Source organism: Dermochelys coriacea, chromosome 8 (genome assembly GCF_009764565.3).
Source record: "Dermochelys coriacea isolate rDerCor1 chromosome 8, rDerCor1.pri.v4, whole genome shotgun sequence".
NCBI lineage: Eukaryota > Metazoa > Chordata > Testudines > Dermochelyidae > Dermochelys > Dermochelys coriacea.
In genome coordinates this window covers 6746081-6771164 of record NC_050075.1, presented here as the reverse complement: position 1 = coordinate 6771164, position 25084 = coordinate 6746081, and the positions used below count along the sequence as shown (strand labels likewise).

At 52.9% G+C, this 25084-nt stretch overlaps 1 protein-coding gene across 1 annotated transcript in view; it reads left to right on the top strand.

Annotated features, from left to right (window-relative positions):
- NDST1 (N-deacetylase and N-sulfotransferase 1) overlaps positions 1–25084 on the top strand; it is a 67567-nt gene that overhangs the window by 34107 nt on the left and 8376 nt on the right. Inside the window, 17 exon segments of the mRNA XM_038413796.2 lie at positions 9089–9946; positions 13225–13707; positions 14345–14432; positions 15614–15768; positions 18626–18811; positions 19572–19700; positions 20354–20447; positions 20450–20535; positions 21241–21321; positions 21323–21338; positions 21782–21805; positions 21808–21860; positions 21862–21888; positions 21890–21906; positions 22729–22745; positions 22748–22902; positions 23430–23600. Coding sequence (XP_038269724.1) covers positions 9437–9946; positions 13225–13707; positions 14345–14432; positions 15614–15768; positions 18626–18811; positions 19572–19700; positions 20354–20447; positions 20450–20535; positions 21241–21321; positions 21323–21338; positions 21782–21805; positions 21808–21860; positions 21862–21888; positions 21890–21906; positions 22729–22745; positions 22748–22902; positions 23430–23600 — 2292 coding nt within the window. The 5' untranslated portion in view covers positions 9089–9436.

Here is a 25084-nt window from a genome sequence, read left to right as displayed (position 1 = left end):
GCTCCCAGGACCAGAGCTGGTTGGGGGAAGAGGCTGTGCAGTCTGTTTCCTTGAGCCCCTTTTGCACACCTGTCTGCGGGTGCCCCAGGAGCCCTGGTTCTCCGAGTTCGTGGCTGGCGGGCTGCCTTGGTAAGTGGTGTGTGAGCGCTGTAATAACATGGCAGCCTCCCTAGGGCGGAGCAGAGAGATTTCAGGAGCAGGAGGAGATTGAAAAGAAGCTGTTTTTAGCACTAGTGGAATTATGGGCCTGTCACCCTTGATGGTCCTTTTTAAAAAGACCCTTTGCCCTGTCTGCTCCTGTGTCACTTATGAAGGTACCGGTATTGTACCAACTTCCTGCCGGAGGTGAAATATGATGGTGGGGGGGGAGGAGAAGCTTAGTGAGCGGGGCACAACCGCAATAAACCAGCCGAGGGCCCTTCGGACTCTAGTCTCCTGCATGGCACAGTTCTGGAGTAGTGCATCGCATGGAGGCAGTGCACTCTGGCACGTGTGTTCGACAACACATTGTGGGCTTGGAAAAGCTCACCAGGGTATTATGCAGGGAGCTGCCGTGTCATCCCGGCTGGTAGAGAGCCATCGCCACTTGCTTCCGGAAGGCCGCGTAGCGAGCTGGACTAATGCCCTGTTGCGCTCGGCACGGCAGACCGTGAACATGTTCCAGGCAGTGACACGAAGAGGCCAAAAGCGCAGTACAAGTTTCTGCCTTAGTGGCAACCTGCAGACTTGATGGTGTGAGTGGAACTAATTTGCGCCGAGGGAAAAGGCTTCAGCATGTGCAACTATTTTCTGGAGGTGGAAAAAACAAATATTGAACTGTCGCCGTGTTGCTCAGCTCGGAATCCGACCGCCCTTCACTGGTTTTCTTTCCCCTTCGCTGGGTCCGTAGAAATTCTTCCATAAGGGAGGCTTCGGTTCCCGTTGCTACCTGGAATCAATGGTGGCAGCACATTGGATTGAGCCACTCTACAGTATTATTAGTTTTAGTTGCACCTAGTGACCCCAATTTCGACTGGGGCTCTATTGTGCTAGGTTCTGTATGAACACAATGAGACAGACCCTGCCCCAAACAGCTCACAATCTAAATGGACACGACTGAGGGTGGGAGGGGAAACTGAGGCACAGAGGGGAGCTGGCTTGACTAAGGTCACCCAGCAGACTATTGGCAGAGACTTGGAATAGGATACTGATTTCCAAACTGCCTAGCTACTGTCTGATACTGTGCTCCTCAGTAGTGCCTGCCAGGTGAGGATCTCAAAAGCACAGATTAACTCTAATGCGTTTCACTCCAGGACAGCCCTCTAAGGTAGGGAAAGTATCACATTTTACAAATGGTGAAACTGAGGCACAAAGACGCTAGGGCCCGTGTCTTCAAATGTGGGCCCTAATTGCCTGTAGATGCCTCAGTTTTTCGGTGGCTCACTTTGTAACACCCATTTTAGGGCTGATTTTCAGAGGTGCCGAGCACCTGTAGCTCCACCCATCTCGAGATGCCTTGAGCAGCCTAGTTGGCTTTCATGGGAGCAACCAGTACTCGCACCTCTGAAAATCAGGCCTCAGAGGGCTACAACCCAAAGACATCCAAAGTTCATGGACAGGTTTGAAAAGGTGACTTCCCCCCAGGCCACAGAGGGAGAGCCAGGACTAGATGCCAGTTCGCTTGATGCCCAGTTACGTGATGCCTTAAAAGACCTCCTAAGGATAAGCTGATGGGTCTGATGGAGAGTTCTGCTCCCACTTGTGCCCACATACCAGAGAGCCAGTCTGGCCTCTTGTTGCGAGCCAACCCCTCGTGAGCTCTGCTAACGGTACGGCGACAAACCCAGTGCATCTCACCATCTGCTTGTGAGGAGCCCTAGGGGAGCCGACTTGTGTGTGCATGTGCAGCGAAGAGATGGAAAATTCCAGCAAGGGAAGTAGCTTTCAATGTTAAGATTCCAGCGGCTGACTGTTATAAACTGAATTAAAAAAAACCCAACAAGTTCTCAAAGTGCTATGCAGCAATAAGAGCTCCCTCAGAAAGCCCCGGCTGATTTGAAAGTAACACTTCCTCTCCCTCTTCCCCCCCACCCTTTCCTGGTCTCTCTCTCTCTCTCTTGCCGGTGATTATAGTCAAATGCTGTAATGCTTCAAATGCTTTCAAAATCTCTTCCTGTCAGTAACTGTCTCCTTTTCTGCCTCTCTATGCATCGACATTAAATCTGTTGGCTGTCACTTCGCAGCCTGTAGCCATGGGAACTCTGATGTCACTAACGAAGGCTTGTGACTTTATTCCATACAGGAGGAAGGATTGGTGGTGGCAGAAGGAGGCTGGTTGGAATGGTACGATCTGAAATGATGAAAGAAATAAGAAATTGAGGAGGAACTTGCTAGCGGGGCCAAGACGTGTGACTTGATAAACTGTTCCATCTTTCTCTAGATAAATATAGATCTAGAGATACTTGGTGTGTGCGTGTGTACGTATTTCCCATCAAAATAAAGTGCTGGAGAACGTGCTGTTTGCCAGGAGTGAGGGAGTTTAATGGTTAACTAATGTCTAATAAGCACTTGGAAGATTAAAAGCGCTAAGTATTACTGTTCCTCTGCAGAAGCACAATTTGGTCAAACGTGGCAGCGCTCTTGTTACTCAAACAGCTGTCGCACTGGGAAACCCTGTCTGACTGGCTGAACAGAGCTGCTAAGTGGGAGTTGCTGAGCTGGGCTTAAGGGACTGAGATCTGTTGTGAGCGTTTGGCATGGGAGAGGTTGCAAAGAAATTAACCTGCAAAGAACTTTTGCTATCTGCCCTGACTCTGTGTTTGAAAACACCCTGCTCTGAAGCGACCGGCTGTGTCTGCAGGTTGTTTTATACAGAACAGGTATGTAATGGGCCTCAGTGAACACAAGTGAAGCCCATGCCCTTGGAGGAAGTGTTGTCTAGTGGTGAAAGCACAGGGTTGGTAGGCAGGAGATGGGGATTTTGTCCCTGGCTTCACAGCTGGCCTTGCTTTGGGTAAATTACCTAGCCTCTCTGTGTCTTCATTTCCCCATTAGTCACATGGAGGTGATAATATCCACCTCGTGGGGGGAGATGAGTTTGTTGTTTTTATTATGGTGCTTTGAGATCCATGGAGGGAAGACAATAAGTGAATTATAACCCAGAAAGATTATGGAGCAGGACTGCAGCTGCTAGGCGAAACCATCAGTGGGGTTAAGCAGGGAAAGCTATAGGCTGGGTGCAGAAGGCCTGCAGGGAAGAAGAGCTTCTGGCTTCTCCCTGCCTTTCTGTTTGTCTCATTCCACCTTTTAACATCTCCCAGTCGGTGCAGCTCTGCCTCTCACATAAGGGAAGGGCTGAGCGTATTGTCATCTCTCTGCATTTATATCTGAGTCGCCTCCTGTCGATCCAACCCAAAGTGTGTGGCATCTCTGCAGCCAGCCTTAGGAACTCTGCTTGTCTGTGCTGTGTAGTGCCAGGAATGCATGATGCTTTACATACCGGTAAGAAGACAAGACCCCTGCTCCGAAGAGGCTTTGACCTAAACACAGGCAGGCAGGAAGAGCTGAAACATGAGAGCCAAGTGATGGGTTGCTAACAGATTGCACGCGTCTGGTTCGTTCCAGTTTTTTGAAGATGAAAATGGACATTGATGTGGTGATCAAAGCTAACTATAAGGGTTCATGAGGCACGGTAAGACAGTCTCCTGGGCCTGTCCAGCCTTGCTTCGCCTCTCTGTCCTGTACAAGGATCACTGCACTTTTTCTGCATTGCACAGTTAACCGGAGTGAGCAGCTGGGCTAGCCTCGCCTTCTGTGAGCCTTCCCCACTGCAAAGCCCGACCTGTGTAGCCATGTCTGCAGTGTTTCTGCTCTTGTGTGTCGGGGGACGTATCCCAGGGTCCTTTGTTCTGAGGTGCTCTAGGATTCTTTCCCAGTTAGTTGTGGGAACACTTGACTGTCCTTGAGGGGGAATTGTGGGAAGGCATTGGAGGACTATCACTATTGAGTGGCCTTTTTGCCTGCATCCTTGCCGCAAAGCGGATGGGTTCCAGCCTGAGTGAAAGCAGAGCCCAGCTTCTCACCCCCACCACCCCACTAGCCAGGGCAGCTAGCCCAGGCTTAAAGTGCCACCACCCCCAGGTCAGAGACTTTGCTCTGTGGACAGTAGGGGGTTAACGGCTGAAACCAGGGGCAAGAGCCTGAGTTAATGGTGCAGTGTAAACACACACCCTTGGAGCCTAAACTGGAGTGTTCAGCAGCACTCCTAATCCAGCGGGCAGCTGTGAACTCCAGCAGGAGGGGAAAGCAGCCTCATTGGATCTGAATTTTCTAATGTAGAGATTGTGTGTATGTGTTTGTACGATTTCTTCTGAACGCTCCCAGACTTGACACAGGCTCTATTGCACAGCAGGGATCGTGGCCAGCTGTTTCCTTTCCTTACTGTCTCTCCTCCAGCAAGTGGTGATCTTGCACTCCAGACCAGAAGAAACTGGGTGTTGCCCTTCTCTTGCAAAGGGTAATGAGCCACAGCTGGGTGCATACACTGTCCTCCCCTCTTCCCCACCAGTTTGCAAAGTGGAGAAGAGGAGGGTTGTTTTAATGCAGGGTGTTGGCTTTAACCTACAGTCGACGAGGATGGGTATAGTAGCATTTCCCAATAGTGTGGTGTTGCCATGGTATCTCTATGGCCACTGGAGCATCTCATTCATTATCACCAGCACCTTGGCAGGGAGCACTGGGTCTGCAGTCAGCTTAGGCTAACGCGAGGCAGTACTGTGCCCTGGGGAGCTGCGACCTTGGGGGTTCCTAGAAAGCGTAAGCAGGATAGAGAGAGGGTAATGCAACTGGCTGTCCTGTCTTTGCCCTGCTGAGGCCAAGAGGGACATGCATGCTGCGTTCTCACTTGGGAATAGTGGGGGATGGAAGGCCTGCCCAGGTCTTTCAGGAAATACCCTGCCTGTATATGAGGAAGCAGGTGAAATGGAATACTAATACAATATTGGATAGTTAAAATAACAGCTATGATTAAAACACATCTGTCGGGGAATCAGAGTTAAAAACTATTACATAGAACAGCAAAAAAAGCGGGGTCTGAAAAGAATTCTGTTGGCCCAGGGTAACGGTGGCCTGCTTCTGGGGTGTCCAGACTGTGGTGTATTGGTGCTGGGGTTCTCTTTAATCACCACATGCTGTTTTGTTTACTTGTATGGGTATAATCTATAGATCGCGGTTATGCCTAAAAAGATACCTAGTCAGAGAGAGATTGAGGCAGAACAGACATCCCTGGTGACTGAGAATTGCACCACAATAGATAATTAGCATTTCTCAAAGATCTCACTCCTGTACATTCAGCTGAATGGACTGAGTGAGGCCATCTGCAAGTAACACATGACATGATGCCCCAAAATGATGTATATTCCACCTGGTTTGCAGGGTGTAGGGGGTTTGGTTTTCTTCAGGGATTAAGTCTTGCAGCTAAAGCTCAAAATGCAATCTTAAAATAATGAGTGAATGTTAACTGTTTATGCTTTTGTTTTCCTTGCATGGAGATTAAGTGTGGGGATGGTCTCATTCTTCATACCATACGTTGCTTGTCTATTACAAATAGAGTTGGTTGAACTCAAATTTTTGAGCAAAAAAAGGGACATGTTTTTCACACAAATGTTTGAAAAATATTTCTGTTTTGTGATCAGCTGGCATTAGAAGTGACTGGTCACTTTCTCATTGCCTGAGAGATGTGCCCCAGGTGACAAATTCCTAGCCAACTCTGGTTTTTCACAGAGTTCGGATGTGTTTGCTTCAGACCCATCTTTAGACCTGGTGGACTGTCTGTATCATTCAGGTCTGGGAATTAGAGATGCAGAAACTCATCCTGCCTAACTTCAACCTCCCCACCCTGGTCACGATAGCTCTGATGATGTTTGGGCTCCTGCCCTGTTTAGGAAAATGGTGAAAGGCAGAGTGGAGAGGGGGGAAAAACAGGCTGAGGCTGGGGTGGAGTGAAAGACCAATACCATACGTGCTGAGTGAGCAAAGCCTGCCTTCTCCGAACCAGGGTCGTGTACCCCAGCAGCTCTGAACTGCATTGGGAATTCCATCAGTATTCTGAAGTTTGGTCATTGCAACACATTCAGTATGAAGGCTGCACAGTGCAGAGAGACCAAGAAAGGGAGTGAGGGCAGGGAGGGGATGTATAAATGTGAATGGGGAAAGCTGCATCTCTCTCTGTATCTAGTTAATTATAATTGGGTAGAGTGGCAAAGGAGTGCGCCTCAGTGACTAGGGGTGAGGATTCTCCCCTTTTATTTTCTACCGAGTTGGCTCTATTTCAAGTTGCTCTGTTCCGCTGCCAGAGCCAGGAGTGGGTGTTGCTGGTGGGTAGGGCAGAATTCAGTTCATTTTGACATCTCATGACTTGCCAGGGCACCTGTGGCTTCATCAGCTCTTGGGGCTCAGTTCTGGTCTATTTCTGACTCTGGTATCCTGCGCATGTCACACAGGAAGAGCTAGATTCAGAGGCGATGTGGAAGGCGGTACAGCTCTGACTCCCTTAGATCGGCCTGTGCCCGCTCCCCGATGAGTGAGGAAATCCAGGCTGGTGTCACTGACACGCTGGGAAGCCTGAAGCAGGGATAGGGGTTGCTGTATTTTACATCCTTAGCTATTTATCCCGCTCCGCTCCTCTCTTCTGGCCCCTTGGCATGTGAGTCCCGCTCAGTCCAGCTTGCTGGGCTGAATCCCCCGGTGATGCGTAAGGAAGGAAGGTACATTCCCCATTGGTAGGTGGATGGGGGTCTCGGGATGTCTGTGCTGCAGTCAGGATTTGTTATTGCAGTAGGTGTAGACGTACCCAAGCTAGCTCTGATATAGCTAGATCAAAGCTAGCTTGAGGAACAACAGCAGCGTAATGGGCCAGTTGCTCGAATATGTATCTGGGGTTCTGGGCAGGCAGGGCTGACTTGGGCAGGTGCCGGGGCTTCCCTGCTATTGTTACTCAAGCCACCTTTGGTTTGTGCCTAAACATGCTGAATCACGCCTCCTGATGCAGTGTCAACATAGCCAAGTCTAGACAGCATCTGGATTAGTGCAATATGCTTGTGAAAGGGGCAGGATGTCAACTCCCCTCTGAATTTGGTCCAGAGGCTGTTGCAGTAGCAGGCCTGTGATCGCCTGGCTCCAGGCAAAGGCAGGACTGACAGGATTACCAGGCAAAGTCGCAACGTATAATCCCTGTTACTTTTCAGCCAACAAAAACGTAATCCCATTATTTTTCTGGATTATATTTTTAAAGCAACCATTTGCTCACTCAACACGGAGCCCTCCACACCGCAACCCAGACTGCAGAGTGCGTGGAGCTGGCTTCCCGGGAGGTCTCTCTGCCCCTTCGGCAGTCCCTGCTGGGGCGGGGGCCCACGGCATCTGTCTGTCGGCTGCAGACGTTGGTTGTGTTTGCGAGTGCTGGGGGGATGGGGAGGGGAGCTGGAGGCAGGCAGCCTCCGAGTGATTTACGTGAAAGATGGGGTTGTGCAGCCTTTGGAAAAGCCTTCCCTGTAATGCTGGTGACTCATCAGAGGCTATTAATAGCCCGATCCACCTGCTAAGGTGTGAAACCCGAGGAGAGCCACTGACCTAGTTCTCTATCCTCTCCGGCTGTCTCTGGGCAGGTTTGATCCATGCAGAGCAGGGCTGGGGGCGCCCGGAGGAGTGAGAGATGACTGCGGTCCGCTGCACGCCGCAGCTAAGCCAGCATAGACACCGCTTGGCTCGGTAGATCTCTGCCAGATCCTGTGTGATGCTGCGGTCTTGCGCACTGCTGTGGGCAGGCGAGAGAGATGGGCTGAGGCCTTGATGCTTCCTCTCTCTGAGGTGCAGAGTTCCCTGCAGGTGTCTTTCCAAAGTAGACCTTTAAATGCCAAGGCCCTTTCTGCTGCCTGGACGTGAACGATCCTGCCCTGCCGGCCTCTCCTTCAGGGAATGTGCTCCCACCCATCTCAAGCACGTGTTCTAGTTCTCAAATAAACCAGGGGACGGGGGAGGGAGGATCAGATTCGGCTATTGGTGTAAACTCAGAATAACTCCCTTGGGTTCAGTAGTAGATTTGCCCCAGTGTCAATGCGACTGGAGCCGGGCCCAGAGTATTGGAAAAGCATTTCTCTGCGCTGCGCTTTTTTTCTGCATTTTCAGTCATTTATGATTCTTTAAAAATACCTGAACTTTGGGGATCTATACGTAGCTGCTGTGTCAGCCCCTTCATGCAACTCCTCACCTCTCCCAAATTGGAGGCAGGGGGTGACTAGAGCTGGCTTTGTCTTCCTAGCACCTTGGTGTATTGCTGACCTCAGATTTTTTGAGGCAATTTTTGTAGATCACCCAAAATCCTGAAAGACCCAGGTCTGGGCTGAGCTTTCAGGCTGAAATACAGCCCTGGGCTGAGGGCCATGGCAAGGACTAGACACCACGTAGCACTTCTGTGGCAGGGAAGTACTGCAGCCTTGCAGGCCAAGGCTTTGGAAGTGGCATGCAGAGCTGAGAAAATGGGACCAGACTGGTTGTTAAATAGGGGCACGTGTGCATGTTTAAATTGCATTTGACTCTGAATGGATTAAAATGGGAGGAGATTCCCACGCTCTTCTCTTACCATCTCCCTGCAGCTGGTTGGTAGGTAGGTGGTATTATCCCCATTTCACAGATGGTGAAACAGAGGGACAATGCAATTGTGACCTGCCCAAAGCCAGACAGTGAACCAGCAGCAGAACTGGGATTAAGACCCCAGGAATTCCACATTCGCCATCATTTGCTCAAACCACTAGACTGTGCTGCCTCTCAGATACACGCACAGACTCCCTGCTCTGTTCCCACAGATGATGCACCAGCATGTTGGGAGCTTGAAAAGCATTCTGGGTTCTGGCATGCAAATGAGCATATGGAGGGATCTGTTAAATGGGATCCACTGTGGCATAAATAGAGGGTTTGGAGCAGCGCAGCCTCCGTGTTTGCAGCACAAGGATCTGAGAGATGCCCCCACAGCACTGACTTTATAGGCAGCCCCCTCTGCGCGTTCTTTCCAGGATTGCTTGCTTATGCCCCTGTCTCCCCACTCTCTCTCCAGCGCGCCCAGAGCTGCAGCAGAATTGGGCCACCGTGAACGGACCCAGGGAGCCGACGTGCCCTTGCACCACTTGAGAGAAACGCCCGACCCCGAAGAGGCAGTGAGGTCGATGCCAGGACGCTGCTGGTGTTTCTGCTCTGCCAGGGGACTCTGAATGGATTTGCCATGGTGACATGAAAAAGACGGGGGATACCCGACTGCTGGCTGGGAGATCCTACACACGCACACGCAGCCTGCTAGTATTTTAATTTATGACTGTGCTTTCCTGTGAAGGGGGTTGAGAGCAGGAGGGGGGGGCGGGGTGGGGGCGGGTGGGGAGGAACCTGCAGTGGCTTCTTGGAAGCAAGGATGACCATGCTGGGGAGGTTCCGGAGGGGTTTCCGACAGGTGTCTCCTCAGATGGTGCTGCTCCTGCTCTTTGCCTTCTGCCTGATCAGTGTTTTCATCTCGGCATATTATTTATATGGGTGGAAGCGGGGCCTGGAGCCCTCTGGGGATGTCCCGGGCCCAGACTGTGATGAACCCAAGATCTCCCCTTCACGCCTGCTCCCCTTGAAGTCCTTCAAGGTGGCTGATTCATCCCGCACGGACCCTTTGGTGCTGGTGTTCGTGGAAAGTCTGTACTCTCAGCTGGGCCAGGAGATCATTGCCATCTTGGAATCCAGCCGCTTCAAATACCGGACAGAGATTGCCCCCGGGAAGGGGGACATGCCCACCCTGACCGACAAGGACCGGGGACGCTTCGCGCTCATCATTTATGAGAACATCCTCAAGTATGTGAACTTGGACGCCTGGAACCGCGAGCTCTTGGATAAGTACTGCGTGGAGTACGGCGTGGGGGTTGTCGGCTTCTTCAAGGTACATGGGGATGCAGCTCTGGGATGGAACGGGCCATCTGGGGAGACAAAAGGTCAACCAGGCTCTCTGTGCAGGGCAGGGTGGCAAGAGACAAGCTCTTTGGGAGATACCCAGGGTCTGTTTCTGTTCTGGATCCCCTGCCTCGCTGCCACTGGGAATCTCGGTTGGGGTCCCATCACCTTGCTGTGCTGAGACGAGCCGCTGAGGCGTAGTCAATTGGTTGGCCATAGGAGGAGTTAGGTCCAGCCCTGCTAGGCTAGGCAGCTGATGGCAGAGCTCTGAGAGAGAGTATCTGGGTAAAGGGGTGGGTTAAATAGGTGGAGAAGTAGATGGAGACCTTCTGACCTGCTTACGATGGGAGCGTGATGACCTGGGATTGACCCATCAAACTATTCCACTAGCAGAAGCTCTCCCCAGGCCTTACTGGGCCCTGGGCATTTGTTGGGTGAGTAACAGACTCCCAGCTGACGTGAGATCATCATGGTTTGCTCACAGGAAGGATCACATGAACAGCAGGCCCCTCCAGTGCGCGCTCCGGGCACGCTCCATGGGGACTGCTGCTTTGTTTTAAATGTCTCCCTCAGGGGCCTAATAAACCCAGGGCTGTGCTTCCAATTGGTGCCAAGTGCAGATTTACAGACACCACCCCTCCCTCCTGCCCCCCCTTTTCCCCCCCCCGTGTGGGGATGAGGATATGCTGCTGCCGTCTTCTCTAGCTCTGCTGGTGACGGCACGGGGAGATCGGCTGGTCCCTGGGAGCTGTCTGTCTGTTTCTGAGCAGAGCTGGGGAGGTGTCTCCTTTTGGTCTGCAAGGGGGTGCTGTATCAAGGACAGGTGCAAAGAGTTAGCTGGGTGTCTCCTGTGATTCTTTGAGTTTTGGAAAACAATCCCTCATGCTTGCTTTCTGTCTCTTTGGATTTCAGTCAGCTTGGGCAGCGGTGGGGAACTTGGCCTTCCCAGTAGAAGGGATGTGCTGTTTCCTTCCGTTCCAGATGTTTGGGAAGCACAGTGGGGTTCCCTGGTGGGAAAATGGCACTGGGAACCCTTTTCTGTTCACACCAAGCTCCGGTTCTATGGTGCCTCTGATTTCATGCTCTTCTGTTTGTAACTAGGATTTCCCAGCTTCAGGCAGTGGGGGGAGCTGGACCTGCTGGAGCAAACTGGGCAGAGTCCAGCCGCTTGGACTGAATTTCAAGACATAATAAATCCCTGTGGGTGCAAATATGTGAGCAGACAGAGAACCCAGCCCTCTGCTGCTGGGAACAAGAGGAGCCTCATTGAAGCTAATGCAGATACACCTCGGGTGACCAGACAGCAATTGTGAAAAATTGGGACGGGTGAGGGGAATAGGTGCCTATATAAGACAAATATCGTGACTGTCCCTATAACTTCGGGACATCTGGTCATTCTGGATTCACCTGTTTATACTAGAGAAAATTTGGCCCAGAATTGACCCCCCAGAAGGTCATAAATAAGTAGCTGATGAGACACTTTCTAAGCAGTGACCCCTGAGATGTAGAGACCCGCACTTGCGAGTGCGGTAAAGCCCCCGGGCCCTTTGGCCGAGCCATTGCTGGCCAGAGGAGAGGAACGGGAGCCAACGCTAAACAGTGTATTCAGCCTCAGGGCCAGCGGTAGAGGAAACCCTTGCTGCCTATGAAACCAATAAGCTAAATATAAAATACCAGCCACAGGGGCTGCTGGCCTGTGTCCACCAGCGCAGCTGTTTTGGGAAGACTCTGCAGTGCCGGGAGCGCAGGCGGGATGCAGGCTGGCTGGGCCCACCCGTGGAGCGAGGCCATCAGCGTTCCAGATGTGCTCCCAGCCCGTGAGGGGACTGTCCAGACCCTTGCCAGAGGAATCCGCTCCCCTCTGGCATGCCCAGCGGCCTCCTTTCGACCCCACCACTCCTTCGATCGAAGAGCCTTCCCCTGAGGAGCAGCGGGGGCCGCTGATGAGTGGGATGAGATTGGCGCCCCCACACCCTAGCAGCAAGGCATGCCCCGTCGTAGCACTTCCAGCCTCTGCTGTCCAAGGGCGCCAGGGTTGGGACACAAACCAGCCCTGTCTGCCCAGCAGGGCAGAGACACCTCTGGAGCAGCCCTTCAGGCACGCAGCTCTTGGTTTCAATTAGCAGCTTGTGTGCAGATGGATGGGCTCCAGTCCCCGTGTGGGTGTGAACGGTGCGGAACCAGCAGCCCAGCTACAGGGCTGAGCTGTCCCCAGCGTTTGCATTCCCCAGATTGGACTGTCCAGGAACTCGGTGAGTCGTGCTCTGTAACTTGCTGACTCGTGCGCTCTAACGCTCGTGCTGGAAAACTCCCCAGCCGAGATCACGGCGTGGAAGCGTCTGCTGAATCTGTGGGGTATATCAAACACCTTGTCCCGCAGTTCTGCTACCTGCTTTCTAATAGTCTGCAGCTCAGTGTGTCTGATGAGCCAATACGCTCCTTTTTAGCCTCTGAAATGGGATCCTATTTGGGATCCCCCGTCCAAACAGAGAGCACTAAAACATGGCAAGTGATGGAAGCTTAAATGTCAGCAACTGACGGGACAACGTGTCTGTGCAACAGCCCTCCCCCTGGAAGTCTTCTCTCTGCTCAGAACAGTGGGTGTGTGTGCAGGGGTCACAGTCCAGCAGGCCTGGGAGGTGCAGAGCGCGGCAGGAAGGGAGTTCTCAGTTTTAGGGGGAAGATCAACACTCTAGGTTTGGTGCCCTAGCTGCGTGAAAGGCCATGTCGGCTGTGGTGCCTTATTTCAGGAGAGCACTGGGGAATGAAGACTGCAGAATTCCCATGTGGCTGGTGGGGGACAGGCCAGCTCCCTCTTTTGCAGAAGAGGAGATGGCACTTGCTGTGTAGCATGTGGCTGCTACTGGGCTCAGAGCCTGAGTGTGTGAATCCAGGGGGTTCCCCAAGTTCTCCTTCTCACGGGGTGGCTGGGAAGCAGCTTGTGATGTGCTGCCTTTCCTGCTCCCCCAGGTTGTGTTCCTTCAGCTTGTTCTGCCCGCCCCCTCTGGATCTGACCAAACCGTTCCCCCACCCGCCCTGCATTGCTGCCTCTATCTGTCCAGGTGATGCAGTCTGGGTACGACTTGCTTCTGAGCACTGAGGTGGTCTGGATCAGCCAGAGGGGAGTGTGGGGGAACGGCGCACAGGGTGCTGCAAGGGAGGCATGGGGAATGTGAGTTGCACACCTTTAAATGCCATGGTGCAGCCTGCCCCTTCCCTCTCCCTCTGAAGCCTTTCTCATTCAGTCTGTGGGCTCTCCCCTGGCAGGCCAACGAGAACAGCTTGCTGAGTGCTCAGCTGAAGGGCTTCCCACTCTTTCTCCACTCCAACCTCGGGCTGAAGGACTGCAGCATCAACCCCAAATCCCCGCTCCTGTACATCACGCGCCCCAGCGAGGTGGAGAAGGGCCTGCTTCCAGGAGAGGACTGGACCGTCTTCCAGTCCAACCATTCCACCTACGAGCCAGTGCTCCTGGCCAAGACCAAGTCAGCAGAGTCCATCCCGCACATGAGTGTCGACGCCGCGCTGCACACCACCGTGGTGCAGGACCTGGGCCTGCACGACGGCATCCAGAGAGTGCTCTTCGGGAACAACCTCAACTTCTGGCTGCACAAGCTGGTCTTTGTGGATGCCGTCTCCTTCCTGACCAGCAAGAGGCTCTCCCTTCCCCTCGACCGCTACCTCCTGGTGGACATCGATGACATCTTCGTGGGCAAGGAGGGCACTCGCATGAAGGTCGAAGACGTAAAGGTACCGCTGTCCCAGCTCAGCCAGCCAGTGCTCTCGATGGATTCTGATGTGACTAGGGATCCCTGGTCTTGGTGCACTTGGGCACAGATCCCATTGTGCATGGAGCAAGGGCTGGGGGTGTGTATGGGATGCTGGTGCACGGAGCCCATTGTGCACGGAGCAAGGGCTGGGGGTGTGTCTGGGATGCTGGTGCATGGAGTAAGGGCTGGGGATGTGTCTGGGATGCTGGTGCACAGAGCAAGGGCTGGGGGTGTGTCTGGGATGCTGGTGCACAAATTCCGTTGTGCACTGAGCAAGGGCTGTGGGGGTGTCTGGGATGCTGGTTCACGGAGCAAGGGCTGTGGGGGTGTCTGGGATGCTGGTTCACGGAGCAAGGGCTGTGGGGGTGTCTGGGATGCTGGTGCACCATCTGTGGCCCTAGTGAACTGATGTGGAGATTCTAGTGCCCTCAGAGCATCAGCTGGGGGTGTGAACCATTCCACAGGCTTGCTGTTGCTAGAGTACACGAAGCAGAAGTCACACGCATGACTCCCGACCCCTGTGCACCGTGCGGGAGCGCACGGCAGTGCCGAAGGTGCGGGTTACTGCCTGATGATGTGTATCGGGTACCAGTCATATCTCTCTCTCCCTGCCACAGGCTCTGTTTGACACTCAGAATGAGCTGCGCACTCACATCCCCAACTTCACCTTCAACCTGGGCTACTCAGGGAAATTCTTCCACACAGGTGAGGCAGGGCAGCTTTGCCTCCATTGACCCTCATTGTCCCTCTCTGTTGCTGGGCTTGCTGAGCTGCGGCATCTATCCTGCACAGCTTAAAAACCCCTCCGCCCCCAGACGTCCGGGACCACGGAGATGGCAGCTGTAGAAGAGCCTCAGCTGACCACGCCCCTTCCCGGAGCTCTCTCTGCCTGAGAGACGCAGGCCTCTGCAGTGTTGTATCATGGCAGGAGCTTGAAAGAAGGGGGCCCTGCCCCTTTAGTCTCTCCTCTGGAAAACCAAACGAGCAGAACTCAATGCATTAGCTGGCAAAGACGTTTGCTGGGTTTGGCCAGTCAGAATCCCTAGGGCTGCTCTGGCGTTGTCGAGCCGCAGATGGCAGAAAACTTCCCACCGTTAGCCCCGTTTCACAGGCAGAGAGAGAGAGCAAGTACCTTGGCCAGTGGCAGGGTTAGAAGCCAGGCCCTACCCCTGGGCTCGGGCTCTCTTCCCTTCCTGGCACTTCTGGCATGTGTCTTGCTGAGGTTACAAGCCATGTGAGTGCAGTCGCAGTGTCACCACGTTCAGCAATAGTTGGCTCGTTCCCCTGGGCATCGTTCAATGGGGTGCGATGCCTGGTGAATGTGAAACCTAAACAGATGCTTAGATAGACGCTCGAACCTGTTAACAATAATCCGTCTTCAATACCATAACAATACGGGGCTGATCCATCTTGGGGGCTGGGGATTTGTGCTCCGCTCTGGTGGCTTATGCCATCGCCAGAGCCCATCTGGGATGGGCTCAGGACCTTCCGAGCTACTGGGTGACTGAAGAGCCAGATTTCTCCCTGCTCTCACAGAGGCAGGGCTAGCGAAGGTTGCTAAACACCAACTGCACCTTTGGTCACTGCAAAGATAATGATCCGCTCCAGAATGACAACAGTGTTCTGGGGGTTCTCACGTGGCTGCTCCTTTCCACTGGCCCTCCAGGGGTCCGAGCGGCAGCAGAAAGCACATGTGGGGCAGTGTAAGGTCCCGTCTCTGAGCTTTTCGCTGCCTGCTGGATTTCACTATTGCAGTCTCGGAGCATCCCCCTTTGCAATCCCATACCCCACCTGAGCCGGGCATTCAGACTCTCGCGTGAGCCGGGCTTGAGTTCTTTGGCTTTTGCGTGGCGGGACTGATGCTGATGATGGTTTGGCCCCGGCAGGCACAGATGCTGAAGACGAAGGAGACGACCTGTTGCTGTCTTACGTGAAGGAGTTCTGGTGGTTCCCGCACATGTGGAGTCACATGCAGCCTCACCTCTTCCACAACCAGTCGGTGCTAGCAGAGCAAATGACCATGAACAAGAAATTCGCTGTCGTGAGTAAGATGCCAGCTGGCGGGTGCTTAGCCATGGGGGATGCTTGCTGGGCTGGGGAGTTAAAGATGGCATCTCAACGCCCCCTGGTCTCGTGTCTCTCCTCCTGCCTTCTCAGACTGAGCTCATTCTGTGGGGAGCATGGTAACGAGCAGGAGGAAGAACATTGCATAAGAGCAGCAGGAGTTGCTATGTCATCCCTCTCTCCTCCAGTTTTCACCCCCTGTCCTCCCCCTACCCCTCCATCCTGCTGTCTGTATCTGTGCAGAGAAATCTCTTGAGGACCTCTCAGCACTGAATCCTCTGGAACCTTTTTAAAAGATCCCCAAGTGTCTTTTGAATAAAGTTTTGTTTGACCTTTAGTTCTCCATCTCCTACCAGGCAATGCAGTTTAACTGGCTCCCTAGGCGGGATGCTAAGACAGAGAAGTACGAGGAAACCTATCTGTCTGCTCTTGCATTAGAGGCTGTGGAGCAGCAGGGAGAGACTAAAAAGATTAGGTCAAAGACGATCTGAAATGTGAGTGGCATCAAGAAGGCTGCCCCTGTGTTGCTGTTCATCCCCTCCCTCACAAGAACAAGGCATATCCTCGTTTTAAAATAAAAAAAAGGGGGGGGGCAATAAACTTAAAACAGAGAGAGTTTAACCCCATACATAACTATCCTGTGGCAGAGAGTTCCACAGGTGCTTACTTAAGCCTAAAGACTTGTCTGCACACAAGTTGTACTACTTTAACTATGCCAATATACAAACCTCGTCCCAGTGTGGACGCACTTATATTGATATAAAGGGGCATTATACTGATATAGCTAAATTCCAGGAAATAAGCCATACTGCCTGGTGTAAGCACTTTTATACTGGTGTAACTGCATCTACAGTAGGGCTTGTACAGTATAACTATTGTGGGTAACCCCCCCTCACCCCACCATACACACATCTGAAATAATGATACCGATACGAAACTGTGCGCACACCATGGCTGTGTCCACACAATGAGCGCTAAGGTGGTGCAGCTGCATTGCTGTAGTGCCATAGCGTAGATGCTTCCTACTGCGGTGGAAGGGATTTTTCCTTCCCTGCAGGAAATCCACCCCCTCAGGAGGCAGTTGAGGGCAGAATTCTTCTCTTGCCCTAGCTGTTCCCACAGCGGGGGTTAGGTCGACCTAACCGTGTAGCACAAGGCTGACGTTTTTCCCACCGCTGTGCGAGGTAGTTAAGTGGATCTAAGTGTTAAGTATAGCCCTGGCCCAGGGCTAAGGCAGAGGACTTGTCTTCACTGGAGTTAATGAACTGGAGGCAGCTACCACGTTGGCAAAGTCTACTCGGGACCCGCCCCAAATGTTTGTTCCAGACTACAACACTGGTGCTTGATTGCCTGGAACAAATGTGTGGAGAGTGTCCAGAGTCGCTAATCCAGTGTGTTCGCTACATCCAGTGAACAGGCAATCGCATGGAAAGTCTAGTCTAGGGCCTTGTCTTCCCTAGGCAGGAGGATACGCTCTTACTTTGAGGGCACTAACACCAGGTACAAGCCTAGTGAAGACAAGTGTTCAGGTGAGTTAGTCTTTATCTTGACCTGGGACCCTGGGGGTAACTTCGACCTGCTAATTCATATGAAAACTACAACCTGCTAGGCCTTCGCTAGGCTTTTACCTTGTGTTAGTTAATGCAACTTAGCAACACACCTTTTTTCCATCTGCAGAGGCTAGTAGAATTAAGAAGCTGGTTACTCGGGTTGCATGAATAATAAGGTACCCAAGGTGGTATGAGCTGGGAAATGCCTGTCTATACATCCTCAGGTTTCAGGACATCAGCCAGTTACTAAGGGTACATCTACGCAGCAAAAAGGGTGAGCTAATTTGGGTTGAAATAGTGGTGAAGATATAGCAGCTCAGCTTTTAACTTGGGTTAGCAGCTTGACTTCGAGCCTATAGAGGAGCCAGCAATAGCCAGGTGTGCTCTGGGTATTTTATGTCTTCCTCTGGAGCATCTGGCTTACTAGACAGGATACCGGGCTAGATGGACCATGGGTCTGATCCAGCCTGGTAGTGCCTGTGTTCTGTGTTGGGAGAGAACTTCTGCAACCTATAAAACATCAACACCCTTTTGTGTTCATGGAGGGAAGTGGGTGGTAAGAAGCGACAAATAACATTTTATGTGGGGAGTTAATACCCCCCCCAAAGGGTTCTAAAGTTTCAAATGGCCCATTGTGTTAACGCGCTAGTCTTTTCACTTCTGGCGTTCTGGATCCGAACTAAGGCTGGTCACACTGGTTCTGATAAGGTAACTAGCAAACCACCTCTCATTCCCCAGCTGAACCCGAACTGAATCTTTGTGCCAAAACCGGGCTGAGATCCAAAGGGTTCAGCTAAGCACTGTATTCTCGCCAACCAGATGGGAGTTTTGCCTGTCATTGTTCCAGCCCAGCTTGGATCGTAAATGCGATGACTCAGCACCCCCAGCCTGGGGGATACTTGTCGCATTGCTCCGTGTGGCCCAGCCGACAGGCTTGGAATAGCAGGGCACGACTGATGTGCATTGGCAGGATTGTGTACGGTCGGACTGTGCAGTGCCTCCCTGCAGCGTACCTGGCTCTAGCGGGGGCTGGCTCTCCCCTTCATGGATACTCACCTCCACTGTCACGGACAAAGCAAGGAACTCAGTGGACCATGCTCCCTGGGAGCTAGAATTGAGAATTCTGCCCCTCTTCCTTGCTAACCCAACCCTATTAAAGCAAAACCTCAGAGCGATGTATCTGTCCGTTGAAGAGCTCCGCTAGAGTTAGGTTTCCACTGGGTCGTTTGTAGCTCACTGATTCTGTAGCTTAGTGGAATCACCTTCTCTTTCCTGTCCCTTCAGGAGCATGGCATCCCCACCGACATGGGGTACGCCGTGGCACCCCACCACTCCGGCGTGTACCCTGTCCACGTGCAATTATATGAAGCATGGAAGCAGGTTTGGGCGATCAAAGTCACGAGCACAGAGGAGTATCCCCATCTGAAACCAGCCCGCTACCGACGGGGCTTTGTCCACAATGGGATCATGGTAGGTGAATCGGGGCATTGCAGCTATTCCTTGGGCCCCCTCCCTGCCCTAAACCTCTCACAATCAGCTGGGTCGCCAGCACGGCTGGCTCAGAGGGTTCCTGCTAAGACATGGAACTCTACACCAGTAGGTCAATCACTGGTTTGAACGTTGCCCAGCAGTGACGCTCAGCTGTGTGCATCTCTCTGGGCTGCATGAAATGGAATCGCTGCATTTCAGCCCCGGTCTAATCTCCACTGTCGCAAACCGGTGCAGGTGGATTTGGCTGGGTGGGCTAAATGGACCGGTTTGGCTCTGTGACTCGGTCAGTAGGAGGAACAAGACCCACCTTACTGCTGCTAACCTAGTCACCTCTGTAGTACGTGTCCCAGCATCCTGCCAGGTGTGGCGGCTGTTGTTGTTGCTAAGTCCCTTTGCTAAAGAGCCGCCCTTTCTTTCAGGAGATCATGGTAATGATTTCCCAGCATCCCTGGAAGATCTAGGGGTATCAGATCCCAAAAGACAAAGATTTCCCCGTCCCTGGAAATATGTGCGTGTGTGTGGTTCAGAGGTCAGGAGCATTTCCCCCTCCCCAAAGGGGGCAGGAGCAGCCCAGCTCCGTCCCTCCTGAGTAGAAGAATCTCGTCGGGGTGGGTTTCCAGGTGATGTTGAGGCCAGTGCTAATACCTGGCAGGTTGATACTGTCGGATCTTCCCTTACTTTGGCATGGTGAGGAAGGAGCACCGGATTCCTTCCTGCTCTGACTCCTCTCTGCCCCCAGGTACTCCCGCGACAGACCTGTGGCTTGTTCACGCACACTATCTTCTATAACGAATACCCTGGCGGCTCCAGTGAACTGGACAAGATCATCAATGGAGGGGAGCTGTTCCTGACTGTGCTACTTAATCCTGTGAGTGCTGCCCTGAGAGTACTCTGCAGAGATTGGAAGGGCCCCTTGGCGCACACAGGCCTGTCCCCTCAGCTGAGGTAGATGAGTCTCCCTGTGATGGCCAGGGGCGCTCAGCCTGTGGTCGAGGAGGATGGCAGGGTCTCCTCCAAGGGCCTAGTATGTTGGCCCTTGAATTGGGCTGGCCACAGAGTGATGTAAAGGCTGTCTCTGCAGCACTCCCATTCGCTCCTGGTCTCAGAAGTGAGAGTCAGAGACCAGACAGAGTCCCAGTCTCCTGCGTGGCTTTTCCTCCCCAAACTGGGGGGCTCAGGTCATCTGTAACTGACCCCACTTGGGCTGGCAGCAGGGTCTGACCCAGGGACGTTCAGTCCTAAAAGCATAAAACTCTGCTCCTTGACTAAGGCTGGTAGCTGTGATGTGAAGCAGCCACGAGAGGAGGACAGAGACCCTTGCTCTCCTAATGGGTGTGTTACACGTCCGGGGTCCCTCGACTTTATCATCGGCGTCGGTCCCGGTTTGTTCCTCCCAGTTCAGAGCTGGGCCCAGGTCTCCCCAGTGTCGAGAGCCGCACCAAAGTGCAAAGTAAAGTTGTCCTGAGATGGACTCAGAGCACTGACTAACTCCTGTCCTGTCCTCTTGCTGCTCCGCTCCAGATCAGTATCTTCATGACCCACCTGTCCAATTACGGCAACGACCGCCTGGGTTTGTACACCTTCAAACACCTGGTCCGCTTCCTCGACTCCTGGACCACCTGAAGCTGCAGACGCTGCCGCCCATGCAGCTGGCAGCAGAAATACTTTCAGATCTTCTCGAGGAGAAGGATCCACTGTGGCAGGTACAGAGGCTGGCTTGAATGGGGGCCAGGAGGCTCAGGGCTACCAGGGAAATGAAGACTGCCACAGGGGCAAACAGGGCTGGATTTTGTTCTATTGTGATGTGAATGTGGCTCTCTTGAAAGCGAGCAGCCAATCAGCTCGACACAGTGCGTGCGATGCAGAGTGCGAGGTTCTGCTCCCCTACTGCCTTCCTCATAAGTGAGAATCCATGCCAGGGTGTCACACCAAGTCCTGCTCCCGACCATATCCTGCTCCAGGGCTCACAACAGAGTGCAGAAAGGGATGTGATAGTAACACTCGGATTCTGCATAGCACAGATCTGTATCGTGGACTCAAAGCTCGTTACAAGGAGGGTAAGTTTCATTAACCCCTTTTACAGCAGGGAAACTGAGGCACAAGCAGGGCTGTCACTTGGCCAGGTCAACCAGCAGGCCAGCGGCAGAGATGGGAGTAGAGGCCAGGAAGTCCTGATTCCTAGTCCAGTGCCCTACCTGCTGGACAACCCTTGCCTGCTGTAGGGGTTTCAGCTCTGTGCTGACCTTCCAGCAGCCTCTAGCTCTCCCTCCTCATTACAACCTTGGCACCCATCATCAACGAGAATAGGTAGTCTTCACTGTATTTATTAAAGGCCTATGGGGCATCGAGGCCTCTTCTCCAGCCACCCCCAGGTTGCACTTCCTTGATCCTCTACTCTGGTGTTTCAGGATCCCTGTGAGGACAAGCGGCATAAGGACATTTGGTCCAAAGAAAAGACATGTGACCGGTTCCCAAAGCTTCTCATCATTGGGACCTCAGAAAACAGGTACTCCAGTTCCCCTCCATCAAGCTGCACAGCACAGAACCAGTGACAATGACGCAGCCGATCCCAGCGCACGCATCGCCGCTTTGGCTGTGCTATTGCACCGGTTTGTGCCATTTCTCTTTATTCGGGGGATTGTCTGGTTCTCCATCCGGAGGGCCAGCAGGTGCCTCCCTGCATTCTGCCTACCTCCTGTGGCCTTGGAGGACTGGGCAGGTCTGAGCTGGTATTGTTCCTCTAGTTGGTCCTAGAACCTCCATCTCTTCCTTGGAGGATGGCAAAGCCTTACCTATGCCGGGCTGGAGCGGGAACCTGAACTGGGTGCTCCGAATGGCCATGCATGGGCAGCCTGTGCAAAGAGGGAGGGAACGTTGTCTGGTTTGCTAAGGCGCAGGGTGGTCACTGCTGTGCACCCAACCTCAGCTCTGCTTCCTTTCCGTTTAAAGGGACGACAGCCCTCTACCTGTTCCTGGGATGCACCCGGACCTGAGCAGTAACTACCCCAGCTCGGAGACTTTTGAGGAGGATCCAGTTCTTTAACGGACACAATTATTCACAAGGGCATTGACTGGTAGGCCTTATTTCATGCTACCCAGCGCCGGGTGTACTGGGGGTGGGGGAAGCGTAAGCTTAGCGAAGAGCTGTGCATGGGGTTTGCCATGTGGCTCCAGCTCATGGGACCAGCACCGTCAGGGCAGGAGTCCAACATTCCCCTAGCAGACGTCCATTGCCACTAGACACCCATTCAGCCAAGAAGCCCCTGGGCTCAGTAAGGCTGATAGATGCTGAGCAAAGAAAGTGCCTGTCTAGATCCATCTGCAGAGCATCTTAATAAACACACCCAATTACCCATGTGAACTGGGCCTGCTGCCGGCACCTACTCGAATCTCTGCCCTCTTCTGAGTCGTGCCATGGCCACTGAGTTCTTATATTGTGATGGAAGAGGGAGGGCCCGGTGCCAAGATATCTTCACAGAGGGCAGCCTCACTGTGTTTTATCAACATACCCCTTCCAGGGAGCCCTCGTTCCATTGTGGGAGACTCCAAGCTGCACTTGGAAGGGGGCTGATCTACCCATGTACGGTAGAGCCCCAGGTTGGGGTCACAGCACACTTGTTGCCTGGAACAGTTCCATCGCGTTCCGATCTGTAGTGTAGACAGGACCTTCTCCAGGTGCTGGAGGACTAGTGGTGGTCAGACATAAGGTGGCTGTTCAGGGCAGCTGCGGGGGGGGGGGGGGAAAACGGTAGCGTGTGCTGGATCCTGAATATAGAACGCGTGATATACAATAGTCCGGCTCTGTTGCCTCCAGGGCAGGGGGCCAGGAGTATTTCTCTGTTGCCCTCCCCGAGTGTCCTCTCTTTCTCCCGCCTCATGCAGTGACCTTTCCGCAGGTACATGGAATTCTTCCCATCCCATCCAACACCACCTCTGACTTCTACTTCGAGAAGAGCGCCAATTACTTTGACTCGGAAGTGGCCCCCAGGCGGGCAGCCGTGCTGCTCTCCAAGGCCAAGGTCATCACCATCCTCATAAACACCTGCAGACGGGCCTACTCCTGGTACCAGGTCAGCTGCTCGGCTGTCGCCGCCTCTCCACAAGGCGGCTCCTTATGCTCCTGCTTGGGGCTGACTTGGGCAGGGGTGCGGCACTGCGTGGGACATGAACAGAAAATCGCTGGGTTGGGCGCGCTCTGCACTCTCCGGCAGGGTGGCCGCGGGTTGGCAGCCATGGCAGGGGCCCTGGCCTGCACGGAGGAGATGGGCGTCCTCGGGCCGATGTCCGAGGAAGAGGTGATCCAATGCTCTGTTAAGTTAGGGTGGGGTGGGGTAACAGTTACTCTGGGGCCCGGGACACTTCCCCGGGGAAGGGAAAGAGCCCTACAGAACAGGGTGTGGTGTGTGCAGCGTACCCCCCAGTTCTGTGTGAAGCAGCAAGCTAGACGCTGGGAGCCCAGTGACTGCACTGGCGCTCAGAAAACCTCCCAGGAGCTCACACAGACAGCCTTGGAGTCAGATCCCGGTAGCGCTGGCCAGGCCACTGGGGTTTTGTCATGCTGCCTGAGACACTAAACCAGTTTGCCGCTGTTAAACAGCACCAGCGAGCTCACGATGATCCAGTCGCTCTGAAATACACCTTCCACGAGGTGATCACAGCTGGCCCTGAGGCTTCTCAGAAGCTCCGGACACTACAGAACCGCTGCCTCGTACCGGGCTGGTATGCCACCCACATTGAGCGCTGGCTGAGCAGCTATCATGCCAACCAGGTAGGAAGGACAAAACCGCTGGGCGGTTGTTCTCATCGCAAACAGCGGTGCCGAGAGCACTCCCTCTGTGGGGGGAGACAGCAGTGATGCACCGTTTGGGCACAGAATCCCATTGTCAAAGCCGCTACAGTGGGATTCATGGAGCATGTGCCATTTGCCTCTGGCATAAACATCCTCTCTATACCCAGCCCTGGTAGGGGAAAGCTGTGATCAGGAACTCAGCTTAACAGGATGCCTCTGGGACCTGTGACGGTTTATGACCCAGAGTGCAAAACATCCGCTTCGCCCAACTCCCAGTTTCTGTGGTGGTTTCTTCAGATCCTGGGGATGGAGATGGCATGGAATGTATTAGTCTCCTCTCCTATCATATCACATTGCATTGGAGCAGGGTGTGTGTGTCTTTGAACAAGTGTGCAGAGAGGTGTCAACCCATCAGAGACATCTGGCTCCAGGAGCTCGGCCTTCAGTCCCACTTTTGACGCTCTCAGACACTCGGAAAGGGATTAAAAGACTAGAATTATGTCACAGAAAAGTTTCAGAGTAGCAGCCGTGTAGTGGTATTTGCAAAAAGAAAGGAGTACTTGTGGCACCTTAGAGACTCACAAAAGCTTTTGCTCAAATAAATTTGTTAGTCTCTCAGGTGCCACAAGTACTCCTTCCCTTTTCTGTGACAAGAAATTTTGAAAACTTGTCCAGACCAGGAAGGAACCAGTCAGTGTGGTAATGGGAGAGTGATTATATGTACCACTGGTGGGCTATTATGCCAGGCTGCTGAGTGTGTGCCATATGCTATGCCAAACAAATTGCAGGGTTCCTTTTTACAGAGCTTATAACCAAAGGACCTAAAGGGTACAACACAATACAGAAGAAAGGCACAGCAGGACTGTATGGTGTTGAAAGTTTTATGGGACTGTTTCATGTCCTTTGAATGCCCTTCAGACACTTTCTAGCTGTGGACTGCAGCATCAAAGTGCATGACAAAAATAACACAAGCTCTGTATTTCATAGTGCTCTCTGCAGCGGATTTATACCTTGTGATTGGCCGCTCTCAGTGTAGTTACAGCACACTGGTCACCATACCATCTATGCACTGCATACAAGAGTTAGTCTTGGCATGGTTCTGGAAAGGATGTGTTGCTAGATTTTTTTTAAACTCTGACACATGCAGCTGTGTGCACACAACCGTACACCTTGATGTGCCCGTGCAAACGGCGGATTTTGTGCATGCACATGGCTAGTTGGCATCTAAATGACCATGTGTGTGCACACTTTATGTTCTTAACTTGGACACCTGCAGTTGTAAATGTGCAGTTCTGTGTACGTAAGTGTGAGAATTGGGCCAGTATTTTGATTCACCATTGGTGGTGTTGTGGTCCCGATGTCTCTGTTCTTCAGAGAAAAGTGACTTGCCTGAAAGTCACTGCAGTTGAAAGAGCTCATGCAGGTTTGTTGCCTTGCATTGTGCTCTAAAGGAGGAAAGCCAT